Source organism: Trichosurus vulpecula, chromosome 3 (genome assembly GCF_011100635.1).
Source record: "Trichosurus vulpecula isolate mTriVul1 chromosome 3, mTriVul1.pri, whole genome shotgun sequence".
In the NCBI taxonomy this organism is placed as follows: domain Eukaryota; kingdom Metazoa; phylum Chordata; class Mammalia; order Diprotodontia; family Phalangeridae; genus Trichosurus; species Trichosurus vulpecula.
Genome location: NC_050575.1, coordinates 420,713,392 through 420,729,541, shown reverse-complemented (window position 1 = coordinate 420,729,541; position 16,150 = coordinate 420,713,392). Strand labels below are relative to the sequence as shown.

At 48.3% G+C, this 16,150-nt stretch overlaps 1 protein-coding gene across 2 annotated transcripts in view; it reads left to right on the top strand.

Moving 5' to 3' along the window:
* Nucleotides 1–16,150, top strand: part of LPIN1 (lipin 1) — a 157,852-nt gene that overhangs the window by 101,535 nt on the left and 40,167 nt on the right. For both annotated transcript variants that reach the window (XM_036748762.1, XM_036748763.1), the window contains 4 exons: nt 6,536–6,736; nt 8,864–8,959; nt 11,193–11,500; nt 14,792–14,917. In XM_036748762.1, coding sequence (XP_036604657.1) covers nt 6,536–6,736; nt 8,864–8,959; nt 11,193–11,500; nt 14,792–14,917 — 731 coding nt within the window. The remainder of the gene's footprint in view (nt 1–6,535; nt 6,737–8,863; nt 8,960–11,192; nt 11,501–14,791; nt 14,918–16,150) is intronic.

The window sequence follows — 16,150 nt, the reverse complement described above, 5'->3', positions numbered from 1 at the left end:
CTCGTCTGCTGGTTCTCCCATTCCTGGGGGCCCTAGCTTGCTCAGACACAGGCCGTTGTGAGATTTCTCATGGAGCGGTAATGTTCATTTCATCCATGTACCATTGTTTAGCCATCCCCCGATAGAGGGACACCTCTTTAATTTCCAATTTTTAGCCACGATGAAAAGAACTTATATAAGTGTTCTCTCTTTGGGGTATAGATTTAGTCGTGATATAACTGCGGGAAAGGGTAGGCACAATTTAGTAACTTTTGGGGCCTAGTTCCACGTTGCTTTCCAGAAAGGCTGTACCAGATCAGCTTCACCAACAATGTATTAGCGTGCCTGTTTTCTGGTATCATCATTCCCCCCAGTCTGATGGGTGTGAGGTGGAACTTCAGGGTTGTATTAATGTACATTTCTCTAATTATGAGTGATGTACAGCATTTTTTCCACATAGTTGTAGATAGCCTGGATCTCTTCTTCTGAAAACTGCCTAGTCATACCCTTTGACCGTGTATCTACTAGAGAATGGCTCTAAGCTTTATACATTTGAGTCCATTTCTTATATATTTAGCATATGAGGCTTTAGTCAGAAGAAAACCTCCTGCAAAGATTCCCTCTCCCCTCCAGTTACCTGTTTCTTGTTAATTTTTCATTCATTGTATTTGTGTTTTATTCAGTTATTTTTCAGTTGCGTCCCTTTTGGGGTTTTCTTGGCAAAGGTACTGGAGGGGTTTGTTGTTTCCTCCTCCAGCTCATTTTACAGGTGAGGAAACTGAGGCAAACAGGGTTAAGTGACTTGCCCAGGGTTACACAGCTAGTAAGTGTCTGAAGGTAGATTTGAACTCAGAAAGATGAATCTTCTGGACTCCAGGCCTGGTGTAAAAAACAAACAGTTTAAATGTTCTCTAATTAAAATTGCTCATTTACTCTTCTGTAATTCTGTCTACAGCTTGCTGAGTTATGAACTCTTCCCCATCCAAGGTCCATAAAGGTCACTCTGTCCTTGCTCTTCTAATTCTAATTTTCTATCTAGGCTGCTTGCGTATTTGGGCTTCTCTTGGTCTATTCTATGAGGCCTGGCCTCCTCATTTTACAGATATGGGAGACAGCAGAGATAAAAGTAGGTAGTGAGAGGTAACCCAGACAGCGATCTTAGTGCCTGTGTGTGTTCACAGATGTACATGCATATGAGCATTAGAAAGAACCTTGAATTTGCCAAACCAAGGATTTTATATTTCATGGGAGTGTGGATTGGGGCAGGGTGGGGCGTGATAGCATTTTAGGGACCTCATTTTTGGAGGATGGATGGGGCAGGAGAGAGACCAACTACTAGGCTGTTGCAGCAGTCCAGGAGAGAGATGTTGATGGCCATGGTGTCTGTGTGAGTAGAGATAAAGACGTGGGTATAAAAGATTGTGGAGAAGGAAATGAGATCCAACGACTGTTTGGATATGGGGGGCTGGGAGAATAAGAATGGAGAATCAATTCTGAGCTGAGCTGGCAAAAGTGGTTTATTGGGAATGTGGTAGCGCCCTCAACGACAATAGGAAAATTCATCTCTAGGGGGAACTCCCAGTGTGGAAACATCCTCTGCTCATGCACATTGCTACTTGGTTTGAAAGAGTCTTTAAAAAAAAAGTTCATTAAATTTTTTTTCAAGTCCAAATTTTTTCTCCCCACTACCCCTCAATTGAGAAAATAAAAACGAAACTCCTGTTACAAAGGTGTAGAATCACGCAAACCAGATTCTCCTTTTTGATCTGCCCTCAGAGCCCATCATCACCTCTCTCGGGGTGGGTAGAAGAACTTGACAGTGTAGAAAGCCGCTTGGGGGCTAGAAATGGCTTGACTTTGCACAGTTCTGGCCAGGCTGGCTCAGGGGCAGGACAGGCCTTGAAGTTTGCCCCTCTATCTAGTACCCATAAATCATCATGAGACGGAGAGTGAGAGATGGTGATGAAGATAATGATGATGGTGGTGATGTTGATGATGATGGCGATGATGGTGACGATAGAGGTGATGATGGTGACGATGATGATGATGGTGATGATGGTGATGATGATGGCGATGATAGAGGTGATGATAGAGGTGATGATGGTGATGATGGTGATGATGATGATGGTGGTGATGATGGTGGTGGTGATGATGGTGATGATGATGCCTGTGGTGGTGATGATAGTGGTGATAATGGTGATGATGATGATAGTGGTGATGATGGTGAAGATGGCGATGACGGTGATGATAGCAATGATGATGGTGATGATGATGGTGATGATGATGGTGGTGGTGATGGCACTGTTGATGGCGATAGTGGTGATGATAGTGGTGAAGATGGTGGTGATGATGGCAATGATGGCGTTGATGGCTTCCATATTCATAAAGTCCTTTACGTGTGTTATTTGATCCTCACAAAAGTTCTGTAAAGTAGGAATTACTATTTTACAAATGAGGGAAACTCTCTGAGGCCCTGAGAGTTTGTGATTGCTCAGCTAGTATCAGTGATGGGGATTTGAACCCAGGGCCTTTTGACGCTAGATCAATTCTTTAAATTGGGACCAAATTGTGGTATAGCGATTGAGGAACTATTAGAAACTTTTGAGTAAGGGCATTTTTCAGTCATTTCAGGGGTATCTGACTCTTTGTGACCCCATTTGGGGTTTTCTTGGCAAAGACCCTGGAGTGGTTTGCCATTTCCTTCTCCACCTTATTTTGCAGATGATGAAACTCAGGCAAATATACTTAAGTGACTTGCCCAGCATCACACAGCTAGTAAGTGTCTGAGGATGGATTTGAATTCAGGGAGACTCATCTCCCTGACTCCAGACCCAGCACTCTGTGCACTGTGGCGCCCCCTAGATACCACAGCTGGGGCATGCCTGAGATTAAAGTGGTATTTCAGGGTTTAGCTGGCTTACTTTCCAGATTTATCTTGCAGTACCTAGCTAGCTATCTGTTGGTCTCTCCCTATTAGAATGGAAGCTCCTTGAGGGCAGGGAGTGTGCGCGCTTTTCTGTGCATCCCAGGCACTTAGCTGGGTGCCTGGCGCAGAGTAGGCACTTTATTGCTTCCTTGCTTGATTTTAGTAGTCAGCTTTGGCAGGGAATGGGAGCTGGGAGTGGGAGACTCTTGGTGTGGCAACTCTTTTCACCAGTGGAGATTGCAACTCATCAGAACAGAGAAGGTGTAAGCCAGGGGTGGGGAACCTATGGTCTTGAGGCCACATGTGGCCCTCTTAGTCTTCCGTGCAGCCCTTTGACTGAATCCAAACTCACAGAACAAATCCCCTTAATAAAAGGATTTGTTCCGTCAAACTTGGACTCAGTCAAAAGGCCATGCCCCAAGGACCTAGAGGGCCACATGTGGCCTTGAGGCTGCAGGTTCCCCACCCATGGTGTAAACACTGTTTTGCTGTGGCAATGCTAGCTTATTATTGTGATCTCTTAACATATCAGATCTTAGGGAGTTGCCTGCAGCTCAGAGATGCCATTAGTTAGGGCTGGTGGAGGCAGGGTTTGAATCAGGTCTTGCTGGCCCTCCCCCCCACAACATGATCACTCTGCTGATGAGATCATTTTGGGGTGTGCACAAAACATGGTCCCTGGGGTGACCTGCTGCTGGCACTGGGTGCTGGGGGTACCCTCCTGATCAGTTGGACGTGCTCTCAGAGGCCCCTTCCAGCTTTAGGGGCCCCTTCCAGCTTTAGGGGCCCCAAAGCCCCTGGAGTCCTGCACTGGCTCAGGGTGCGGGAGGCAGGGCACAGCCCATTTTGCCAAATCTCCAAGGACTCTCTTGGAAAGGGAAATGGTCTCAGAGGGTCACTGGTCGTTTACTCCTTGTTGGAGGTATTCCTGTGGTAGAGGAAAGGATGAGAAATTTATTTGGAAGCCAATATACATAGTGAATTATGCCTGTAAACTCCATCTAGTCCATATTAAAAGAGGAGGATTGGGGAGGGGGCAGGGTTGTTTTGAGCCCTTTGGAAGGACTGATGACCCAAGGCCCTGAGGACCCCAGGAGAAGGCATTTCCAGGGTTTAGGCCTCTCTCACATCATGTGGGAGACACCATTTTGGGGCAGGATCAGGGAGACCCACTGATTGCCCGGCAAGGCCGTTGATGGCCTGGGAATCAGGAGACTTGGGACCTGGTTTCTGCTCTTCCACTGGGATGCAAAGTGTCCCTTGTAAGCCTAGTGTTTCTATGGAGCTGGCATTTTATATGGCTCATTGAGGTTTGCTGGAGAGATCTGGGTGGGTGGGGTGGGATGGGGCAGGGTCTGATCTCTGGCTTAGAGTATCAGGCGGCCTGTCACCTGGAAGACTCCTAGCCTTTTGGGGAGGGAGGGGAGCTCAGTAGAGGGTCCTGTCCCACCCTCACCACAAAGGCTTAGTCTCTCTACACCAACCCCCCAAGTGGCCATCCAGCCTCTACTCGGAGAAGTGAGAGCCCAGTGCCTCCTGAGGCATCTCCGCCACTTTGGGACCTCTCTCCTTGCTAGGAAGTTCTTCCTGATAGCCTCAGTTGACCACTTTGCTCCTGGGTCTGCCCCTGCAGCCCCAGCAGGACAAATCCTTCAGATAGGTGCCCCTCCCCCACTTTGAGCCAGCTCTCCTGCCCCCACCCAAGTATTCTCTTCTCCAACTGTGTCTTCTGGACCCCCACCTTTTATAGTTGAATAAGCCTGCCCAGGCAGGTCAGTGGGTGGGGGTGGGGGGTCACACAGGTAGATTTGAACCTGGGTCCTCTGAATTGACAACCAGTTGTCTTTCTAATGCAGCAGCTCTTTCAACTGGTTTTCCTAGCCCTGTTGCCTCCTCTGGATGCTGTCCAGCTTACCAGTGTCCCTCCTAAACTGTGGATCCAGAGCTGAACATGTTTCTATAACTCAAGGATTAGTGTGGTAGGTGCCTACAAGAGGCCAAAGTGCTTATGGGACAGATGGCTCAGCTGTGGGCATCCAGGAAGTGGAGGAGGTGGCCTCAGAGGATGGGGGCGGGGCGGAGCAGTTATTCCATATTGAGGGAAGAGCATGAGCAGAGATAGGACAGTCTCAACAGTGAGCAGGGACCACCCTGTTTGGTGGGAGCCAGCTGACCATGGTGATCCCTCATCCATCCATCCATTTATCCATCCACCCCTTGGTTCATTTACTCAGCAAATGTCTGTGGTCAGTCTGTTGACAATCACGTAATAGATGCTTACTTCTGGCCAGGCTGGGCCTGGACCCACCTCTCAGCTCCCATCTTCAGATCTGCCCCAGCACCTTCCCCCACCTCCAGGCCTCCTTTTCTAGACTGGGGACTGCCCCAGGAGGGACCCCAGCCATGCTTCACCTCTCTGGTACTTCAGTTTACCTTCCATGTCACTCCTCTTCCTCACCTGCTGCCTTGCCCCCTTTTCTCATGCCCTCCCCTCCCTTTCTGTTTCCCCTTTATGTGGAAGCTGCTCTGGGGCAGGGGCTGTTGCACTTGCCTGGGTTTGTATCCCTGCTGCTCTGTACGGGGTCTGGAGGATGGCAGGCACTCCTTCCTCCCTTTGTTCCTTTGTTCCTTCTTTCCTTCCCCCCTCCCACCCTTCCTTCCTTCCTTCCTTCCTTCCTTTCTTCCCTCTCTCCCTCCCTCCTTCTCTCCTTCCTTCCTTCCTTCCTTCCCTCTCTCCCTCCCTCCTTCTCTCCTTCCTTCCTTCCTTCCTTCCTTCCTTCCTTCCTTCCTTTCTTCCTTCCCTCTCTCCCTCCCTCCTTCTCTCCTTCCTTCCTTCCTTCCTTCCCTCTCTCCCTCCCTCCTTCTCTCCTTCCTTCCTTCCTTCCTTCCTTCCTTCCTTCCTTCCTTCCTTCCTTCCTTCCCTCTCTCCCTCCCTCCTTCTCTCCTTCCTTCCTTCCTTCCTTCCTTCCTTCCTCCCTCCCTCCATCCTTCCCTCCCTCTCTTCCCCCCTCCCTTCTTTCCTTATATGTTATCTATCATTTTTGTTTATCTCTGTGTCTGTTAATGTATCATCTGTCTATCTCTCTTTCTGCCTATCTAACCCTATCAATCATTTCTCTCTCTCATCTATCAATCTATCATGTCTGTCTGTCTATCTGTCTGTCTATCTATCTATCCATCCATCTGTCTCTCTGTGTCTTTCTTTCTCTGGTGCCTGGTATACAGGAGGCACGATGCTGTAGTGGATAGGACTCTGGACTTGGAATCAAACTGACTTGAGATCAAACCCACCCTCAGATACTTGCTGGTTGTGTGACCATGTAACCTCTCTCAGCTTCAGTTTCTGTCTGTAAAATGGGAATATTGATAGCACCTGGCAGCTGGGGTTGCTGTGAGGATCCCGAACACATGAGTCAGGCAGTGGGGGAGAAGAAAGGTGAAGATGACCTTGGTCTGGCCCTCGGGAAGCCTGCGGTGTTGTTGGGGGTCAGACTTGTATGTCACCAATACAATGCAGACTGGATGTTCTGAGTAGCCCTCAGGCTTCTGAGCTGCCCAGGGCTGGGCCTAGGGAGGCGCCTAGCCCCCTGGATGTCATTCAGGCTGTCTCTTTGTGTCCCCACTGTGTAGGCTCAAACCATGAATTACGTGGGACAGTTAGCAGGCCAGGTCTTTGTTACGGTCAAGGAGCTGTACAAGGGTCTGAACCCCGCCACGCTGTCCGGATGCATCGACATCATCGTGGTGCGCCAGCCCAATGGCAACCTTCAGTGTTCGCCCTTCCATGTCCGCTTCGGGAAAATGGGGGTGCTGCGCTCCCGGGAGAAGGTGGTAAGTCTGCTCCCCACCCCACCCCGGACAGTACTAATGAGCAGCATTCATTATGGAAGATCTTCCGTGATCAACAGCTCCTCCTAGTGATAAGGAGAGGCCTGGTCGCTCAGGGCATGGAGGTCTGGCCTTGGAGCTGGGCTCTGGCGCTTCCTGGCAGGCATGGCCCTGTGGAAGGCATTTAACTGCTTCCTGCCTCAGTTTTCCTGATCTGCAGAATGAGAATAATCATAAAAATATTTGTTACCTCTCTTGCAAAGTTAGGAGGAAAGTACTCTGAAGCATTGAGTGTGATAGAAATGTGAGCTGCTATGCTGTTAATGACTGATATTCATAATGTTAAGTATTATTAATGCCTAATGCTCGTTATTCATAGTCATCATTACTAATTAACAATATTAACTGTCATTCATGACTAATGGACATTGTTAATAATCATTAATGAGTAAGATTATTAACTATAAGGAAAAATGTTCATTATTAACAATCACCATTATTAATTAATGTGTAATATCCTTTAATGTATTGACGAACAATATTCATTATTAATACTCATTACTATTAGTGATCCTGTTAATCCTTAATACTCATACCTATTAATATATGTAAAGTGCTTTGCAAACCTTGCTGTGCTATACAAATGCCAGCTATTGTTAGTAATAATTAATAATCTACTGCTACTAGTGAGAGGAGACCCTGTGTCCTCCACTGAGGCCATTTGAAGATCTGGCCTTAGAGTAAGGAAGCTTTGAGTTCAAATCCTGGGTCTGTCATTTTTTTAGGATATGTATCTTCGCAGAAGTCATTTCTTTGTGCCTCAGTCTGCCAGTTTGTGAAATGGTGATAAAAATCAAAATACACCGGTTCCCTCTCTTACAAGCAAAGTACTTTTCCTCTTACAAGGGAAATACTCATTAAAATATGGATACATAAATATTGGTGGTCATGGTATTAATGAACAGCACCAGTTATTAATAATCCATTATTGTGAATGAATTACCATCTATTATTATTAATGATTGATAATGATTTTTAATATTTGTATTATTCCCTAATACTATAATCACTAATATTTACATGTAGCTTTGTTAATTATGCCCTCCTGGTACCATTGGCAGAGTGGTCTGTTGGACTGAGGGCCTCTCAGAGTCAGGGAGTCCTGTGTTCAAGCCCCATACTGGCTGGGTGACCTTGGCCAGTCTCAGTTTCTCCTCTTTGAGGGGAGGGGCCCTTTCCAGCTTGAGATCTCAGTTGCCCAGCACCTCTCTCGGGCTGTCTGGGGCAGAGCAGAGGCCAGGTTGCATTCACAGAGGAGTTTCCTCCCTGGGAACTCCCTATATCATTGTAGTCACATCTCATATGCTTGAAAAAAGATAAGCTGCCCACTGTTCTTTGGAGAGATTGCTGCTTCTTAAAATATCATCAGACTAAGAATCTAAGTATTTGTTCTCTGGATGAGAGAGCAGTGCCAGCTTCTCCATACGGCTCCTCATGCCATGATTGACGGTCTAAGTGGGCTCCCGTCCTCCGTGATTGACGTGTGCGCAGCTAAGGCTGAGGCCCAGCCTTCCTGGCTCTTCCCTCCATGCCACCCTGCCTGATTGTCCTTTGTCTCTTTTCCATGCCTGATGAGTGAGGGGATCCTTGACAGGGTCTGCTCTGCATCCTGGGCCTCAGTTTCCTCATGGGCCAGCCTCTGGGGATCAACCTCACTCATGTCTCAGGGCCCTGACGGCCCTGGCATCCTCCATTCTCTGCCCCTGCCCGACAGCCCCCTTCCTGATCCAGAGCTCCAGCCCTCTAGGTGCCATGGACCTGTACCCTGAGTACGGCCCTGTTGGATGTGACCCAACAAAGTCCTGGTTGGGAGGCTAACTGGGCTTTCCTTGCCTTCCCAGGCAGAAGAGGTGGTGATTCCCTTATATGTGCAGTGGGGATCCTTGGAGGCTGCAAGGACCCCTAGAGGGGACCTCATTTTCCAATTGTGGAAACAGGCCTGGAGGTTACCTGCCTTGACCCAGTTTGTGAGTGTCTGAGGTGTCTCAGGTCTTCTCGGCCTTGCACTGAGATACCTTGCCCTCCTCCCAAAGGGCTCTGATGTCATGGGAGTCTCTCTGCTTCCTACAGGTGGACATTGAAATCAATGGGGAGTGTGTGGATTTGCACATGAAGCTGGGAGATAATGGAGAAGCATTTTTTGTTCAAGAGACTGACAATGATCAGGTGAGCCTCGTCTCTCATCTGCCCCACCTCTGTTTTGGGGTTATGCCTGCTGTGGTAAAATCCATGTAACTATATATCTCTGTTTGTATCCATATAGGGATACGTACGTATGTATGTATGTATGTGCATGCACCTGTATGTATACATGCATGTTTATATGCATGTACATGTATATATGCACATACACAAATGCACACGCAGCACATACGTGTGTGTGTGTGTGTGTGTGTGTGTGTGTGTAGGACTTTATCTGACTGAATGAAGAAATAGAAGCCCTGTCACACCCCATAGCTCCTATCCCTAGCAGAATGACGCCTTCCTCCTCCATCGCTGGGGGACGGGTCCAGTGGAAAGCGTGTGAGACCTGGGGGCAGATCTGGTGGTTGCCTGCGTGACCTTGTATGTGTCCTTCCCCCTCCCTGTCCATAAGGACGGACAGGGACCATCTCCCTCTGGTGCAGGTAGCTACAGGGCCTGGCACGGAGTTGGGGTAGGGATGGGGACTGGAACGCATGACTTCATTGGCATGGAGAACTCCCAGATGTGGAAACTTTTTTCACTGATGTGCATTAGCACCACCTATGAAAGCAGCACCCTTAGAGACTTGCCTTGGGCTCTTAGGGTGACTCTCCCAGGCCTCTTCGTCTAGGCATGCTGCTTTTGACTGACCTGTAAAATGGGTAGATGGGACTCAGTTTCCTCTGAGGTCCTTCCGAGTGAGCGTTAAGGCTGGGATTGATTCCATGATCCCAGCCCTCGCCTGTGAGGACGGGCCAGCCCCAGGGCTTCTTGCAGCCTCTGCCTTCCTTGGGAGAATGGTCCATCACGGCTCCAACTGAGCTGAAAAACCAACAGTTTACTGAGCCCCAGGCTGGACCCAAATACTATTTTTTCCCAAATGCATTTTTGTGAGTGAATATTTTAAAACCCTGAGCAGGTGCCTGGTTTGACTAGCCTGCAATGACACAGTCAGATGCTAATTCAGGGGCCCTCTGGAGTCGAGTTCTCAGGCAGCTGTGCCGGCCCCTCCAAACCTCCCAGGTGGTCAGCTATACCCCAGGGCTGTGCCCACTTGGGCCGTCACTTCTGCCACATGTGGCCGAGTTGGGGTCAGTTACCCTGTTCTAGTCACTGTGAAGCTCCAGCCTCAGTCTCTTTATCTGCAAAATGAGGAGCTTGGAGAAGAGGGCTAGAATAGAGGAGTGTAGAGGGGGATGGAATAGAGGGGTGTAGAGGGGGCTGGAATGCAGGGGTGCAGAGGGGTGGAATAGAGGGGTGCAGAGGGGGCTAGGATAGAGGAGTGCAGAGGGGGATGGAATGGAGGGGTGCAGAGGGGTGGAATAGAGGGGTGGAATAGAGGGGTATAGAGGGGGATGGAATAGAGGGGTGCAGAGGGGGATGGAATAGAGGGTTGCAGAGGGGTGGAATAGAGGGGTGTAGAGGGGGATGGAATAGAGGGGTACAGAGGGGTGGAATAGAGGGGTATAGAGGGGGCTGGAATAGAGGGGTGCAGAGGGGGCCACAATGGAGGGGTATAGAGAGGGGTGGAAGAGAGAGGTACAGTGTGGGATGGAAAGGGCAATTGGTTTGGATTTAGATGGCTTGGGTTCAGATCTTCCCCTGTTAACTTTATTATGCCGTGGCCTTGGACAATTCAAATCTCAACCCCCGGGCCTCAGTTTCCTCATCTGTAAAATAAAGGGGTGGGGATAGATGACCTCCTTCTAGCTCTTACTCTGCAGATACTTTAATCTTAAGGTGATTCAAGTATGGAGAACCCATTTTCTTTATAATTTTATAAATATTTCAATTTATAAATTTATTTCACATTTATTCAATTTTATGAATCTTTCAAGGGAAAACTTTCACATTAGCCGTTTCTCATCGAACAGCCCAAGTTTAAAAAAAATGCAAGTTCTAACTCCGCCTCTACCCAATAAATGAAGTGAGGTGTCCTGTCTGTATACTCTTAGGGTCATTGGGTTCTCAATCCACGGTGGCCTTTGATGTAATTTTGTGGCCATTTTCTTTCTGGGTCAGCATTTTCCAATTACATTAGAAAGCATGGGATTCTTGAGTCGATTTGAATCCATCTTCCCTGCCCTTGCTACCTTTGTGACCAAGGGTAAGTGACTCTCATTCTCAGGGTGAAGGAGTCAAGCAGCTTCTGAGACCCCTTCAGGCTCCGATCCTAACAGAGGATTTTTCCCATGTCCTTCTTCTGCTCCTGCAGGAGGTGATTCCTTTGCACCTAGCGACGTCCCCCATCCTGTCGGAGGGCTCCATCCACATGGAGACCCAGCTCAAGCGCAACGCTCTGGAGCGGGGCAGAAACCTGGAACCCGGTGGCTCCACCCAGGCACAGGCAGTGAATGAGATGCTGTCTGCAGGCCTGTCTGTGAAGAAGAGGAGGAAGAGGAGGAGGAAGTGTCAGCTGGACAACCTCAAAAGAGATGATAGCATCCACACTTCAGAAGAGGAAGACTTGTTTCCCATTGAGATGAGCTCCGATGAGGACTTGGAGCCATTGGACAGTGCTAGGTAAATAATAGTCATAGTGAGGGTAACCGAATGAGACGAGAGCGACACCAAGCTGGGTCTTCTTTCTTTGATAAGAATAAACCACAAAAAGGGAGCCCACTTTATCTGCAAGCTGGAAGTGATGTTAGGGATCCATTATTCATTCAACAAGCACTTTCTGTGGGAGGCAGTGTAGAGTTACCCCGCTGGCCTTGCTGTCAGGAAGTCCTGGGTTTGAGCCCCTGCCTCTGACACAAATTAGCTGTGTGATTCTGGTTAGTTCAGCCTCTCAGTGTCCCAAACAGCTCTCCAGGATTGGAGACAGTGGAGTAGAAGCAATCTCTACTGGTCTCGGAGAGTTCCCAGTGCTGATAAAATCATGAGTCTGGACCAAAAATGTATAATAGCCTCTATTTACAGAGCCTGTTGAAGTGATTTCCATGTATTATCCCATTCGAGCTTCACAAACGCCCTGTGAAGTAGGGACTCTTATTTCCATTTTATGTACGAGAACACAGGCTGAGAAGGGAGGTCACATGGTTATAAGTGTCAGAGGGGAGTTTTGAACTCGGGTCTTCCTGACTCCAGGTTCAGCATTTTATCCACTAAGCCATGCAACAACCTTATAAAGTAGCTTTTGCTAGGATTATTTTACGGTCCCACAGTGAGCGAAGTGTCAGAACTCAGGCCCGTCTGAGACTGCTGAAATCCTCAAGGCCAACGTCATGCCTTTTTACTTTTTATGTTTCTATTTCTGAGACAAAGGACAAAGAGGCTTTCAGGATCCGTGTTTGTTCAGTTAGTCCCAGGCCATGTTTGCATAAAACAGCTGAATCATCCTTGATGGAAGTGAGATAGAAACAGTCCCAGACGGGTCACTGTCCTTGGGGGAACAGAGCAATGGCTTCTCGTAGTGAACGAGGATGCGCCCCGATCTTCAGCAGGCTGGGCCTCTCCTGCAGCATGCGGGCCTAGATGGACCTGGTTCAGACCGGATTCTCTTCCCTGTGTGGCTTTGATTTCTTCTGCTCGATTCATGGTTAGCCTGGGTGAACACAGGCAGGTGTGGGTCTGGGATAATAGGCTGGTTTTCTTTGTTAAATGTTGGTGTCTCAAAGACATTTGGGATGATTTATCATGCTAATTAGGAGAGACGGCCAACTTGAGGGGTAAAATTCTGTCTGCTTGGCAGTATCTTTGTGGGTATCCAGTAGGTGCTCAATGTTTGCAACCTGCAGTAATATGTTGGGTGCTTACAAATGTTTCCCTGCCTAATTTACATTGATCGCTGGGACCAGGTTTCTAAAGAATGAGCCTCTGGTAACTTGTGGTGGTGATGACCCGGTCCTGTGTCCGCATACTGCCCACCAACATTTCCATAAGCAAGTCCACGCGATGCTGCCACTTATTTCATGCTTCTTTGTTATCAGAGTTCACATGGATGTTGCCCACAGAGGGTATTTGATGATGATCGATCATGTACTTCCATTTCTTTAAACTCTTCAAATTTACAAAATGCTTGGTAATTTTTTTTTTAATCTGTTATCCCTGTTTTAAAGATGAGGAAACAGAGCAGAAGCAGCTTGCCAAGCGTGTTCCGATTCCCAGCTATCTCTGTAACCCGCATTTCACTCTCACTCAGGTTTACAAAGCACTTTCTGTTCTTTTTGTACTTGCTGGGCCCAAGAGGCAATGTGGAGAAGCCATGGGCAGGAGGGATGCCAGTGACCTGGGTTCAAGACCCACGTCTTTCACAGCCAGCTTTGTGACCTCGAGCACGTTACTTTTCTTGAAGTTTCCATTTCTTCCGCTGTAAAAGAGGAGGCTGATGATTCCTCAGGCCCCTTCTGCTTCTCAGTCTCCTGAGTGTCCTTTCCTCTCTTTGGATTTTCTCCCCCTGGAATGGACAAGGTATTCAAAGTGAGCCCCGTCTAGGAAACTGACAAGGTGTGACCACTGTAGAGATCTCACATCATGAGCACAGAAAAATGGAATTTAAGATAAAGGCTTGTTTTGGTGAAAAACAAATTTCTATTGACATCTCATGTTTTTACGTGACCACAGTTCCTCCTGTATCCTAGAAAGCCGTCCGGCATAACAGAAAATTCACGAAACAGGTTTGGTGGGATATTGTATGGGATGGAAAAAGTCCTCAAGCCAACGAAGAAATGCGCACGTGTTCACATTCATGGAGAGCTTTAAAAAATAGCCATTATGGAAATGACAGTCATTCTAATTGCTGTTCAAATACACCAAAACAGGTGCCTGTCCCAGTTTTCACTCACATGTGCCCTCTCTGGCTCTGTGTGACTCCCGCCTCCCTCATGCCTGGGACTGGCTTGTCCAGTGGTCTCAGGAAGAAGGCAGTGGTGGATGACCAACAAAGCTGGTGACCCTCTCGGGTGCCCCTGGGTTTGGGGTCTGCTCTGCCTCCTGTGTCACCTACAGTTCACCCACACCTTCTCACCTAGTATAATTCCCATCGGTCATCAGATTGAGAGGGGGGCCTTGGGGGCTGTGTAGTCTTAATTGTTCCATTTGCAGAGTGGGAAATTGAAGCCAGATGGGGCATGTGGGAGAGAAACTGTCTTAAAAAAATCTCTTGAGAATCTCTTTGAAGAGGTTAAGCGATTTTCTCAAAGTCACAGAATCACAGACTTTCCAGGCTGGAAGGGAGCTCAGTGTGGCCCAGCCCTAACCTGACTAAGAATTCCCTCTAGCACACACCTGAGAAGTGGGCTTTGGGCCTTTTCTTGGAAGACTTCTGGGGAGGGGGCAGCCCATTCAGAGGCTCCTGGATCTGGAGGGGCCATCCAGCCCAACCCCCTTCTTACTATAGATGGGGAAACTGAGGCCAAGGACATGCCCAAAGTCACACAGGTAGCATGCATCAAAGGTAGGATTTGAACCCGGCTCCTCTGATTTCTGACCTTGGGCTCTTTCTGCTGGACCAGTCCATTTGTAAATGCTCTGACTCTTAGGAAGTTTTTTTTTCCTTCCAACGAGTTAGCAGAGCCTGGATTTGAACCTGTCCCCTCTGATTCTTATACCACGTAGGCCTCCTTCCCCTGCCTTGTGCTCATTCATGGAGTTCCTTGGGGCTGCCTCTTGTTTAACCCACACTGTCCTCGGAGGATGAGCTGCCCCTTCTCCAGTCCTGATGGACAGGTGGCTCCCTCCCTTCATTTCTCGTGCCTCACACTCATGAAATGGATGTTGAGAGAAAGGAGGCCCTGAACACAACAACAATAACAGAAATTATCTCTTGGTTTTAGGATGAATGGACTTTATAATTTTTTTTTAAATTTCCAGAACACTTATTCATGACGTACCTACATTTAGAGATGAAGTACCTCAGAAAAACCCTTCTCCCATTGCGACTTTCCCACCGTTGGCTTGTTACACTAATTCAGATAAAGAGTGGTCACCTAACCAGAGGTAAGCTGTTGCTGGGAATCTTTCTTGACCTTCTCCAGGGAGCCCATGAATCTCCTGCCACCCTTTTCTCTCAAGATCTCTGCCATTTCGAATCTTCCAAAGTGAATCCCTTTGGGCCTCGATCGGCCCACTCCTGCTTCCATCCCTCTCCTTGTTGGAAGGAGCTGAGGTGCCCAACTTCTTCCTGGTCCTAAGGACCCCCACAAAGTCTGGGAGGAGTGAATGGGGAGGAGATGAAAGCAGCACCTCAGGGCCTTTAAGGAAGAAGAAAAGGAGGTGGAGATAAACAGAGGCCACCTTCCCCATCCATAGCCTGAGGCCCATATTCATTCATTCATTCATTCATTCACTCATTATTTGCTAGGCAATTGGGGTTAAGTGACTTGCCCAAGGTCACATAGCTAGTAAGTGTCAAGTGTCTAAGGCAGGATTTGAATTTAGGTCTTCCAGACTACAGGACAGGTGCTTTATCTACTGTATCAACTCGCTGCCCATGGCCTATATTGACATCAGTTTTGTGAAGCAGCCCTTGTGTGTGTGTTAGCTCCAAAAACTGTGATGTAGGTGCTCTCCTAGCCCTATCTTACAAGGGCGGAAACGGACTCAGAGACATCACGTGAACAGGCCATTTGGGACTCGGTTTCCTCATAGTCTCTATCTCATCTAGCCCATATTGTTCTCTAACAAAGAGGGAAACTGAGGCCAGGAGAGGAAGTGGCTTGCCCCACTGTTCAGAGATGGTTGTTAGCAAAGCCAGGACTCCAACTTTGGGCCTCTGGCTCCCCAGCTGGTGTCCTTCTGCTATCTTGTGCTACCTCTCTGATTTAAACCAGCAGAACTGCTTTTTGCCTTTCCCTGTTTGCAAAAGTTCAGTCTTTTTAGCTTTTTTGGCCTCATGTGAATGGGCAGAGGTGTCCCTTCCAATGGGCTCTGTCTGCCCTGGGTGGTCTGAGAATGATGACCTGTCCAGCCCATGCTGCGGCCGGGCCATCAGGGTGAGGCATGCCTGGTGTTCAGCCAGGTGGCTGCGAGTAAAAGCTGATGATCCTGAGGGGCCACTTGTCCTCGATGGACTAGTTCCTGGCCTTTGCACATGGTGCCGAGACCCCTTCTGCCCAGGGCTGGGCAAAGTGGATAGATCCCTTGGCCTGACGTCAGGAAATTCCTGAAGTCAGATCTCATCTTGGAATCTAGTGATCCTGGGCAAGTCACTTAACTTCTGTCTGCCTTGGT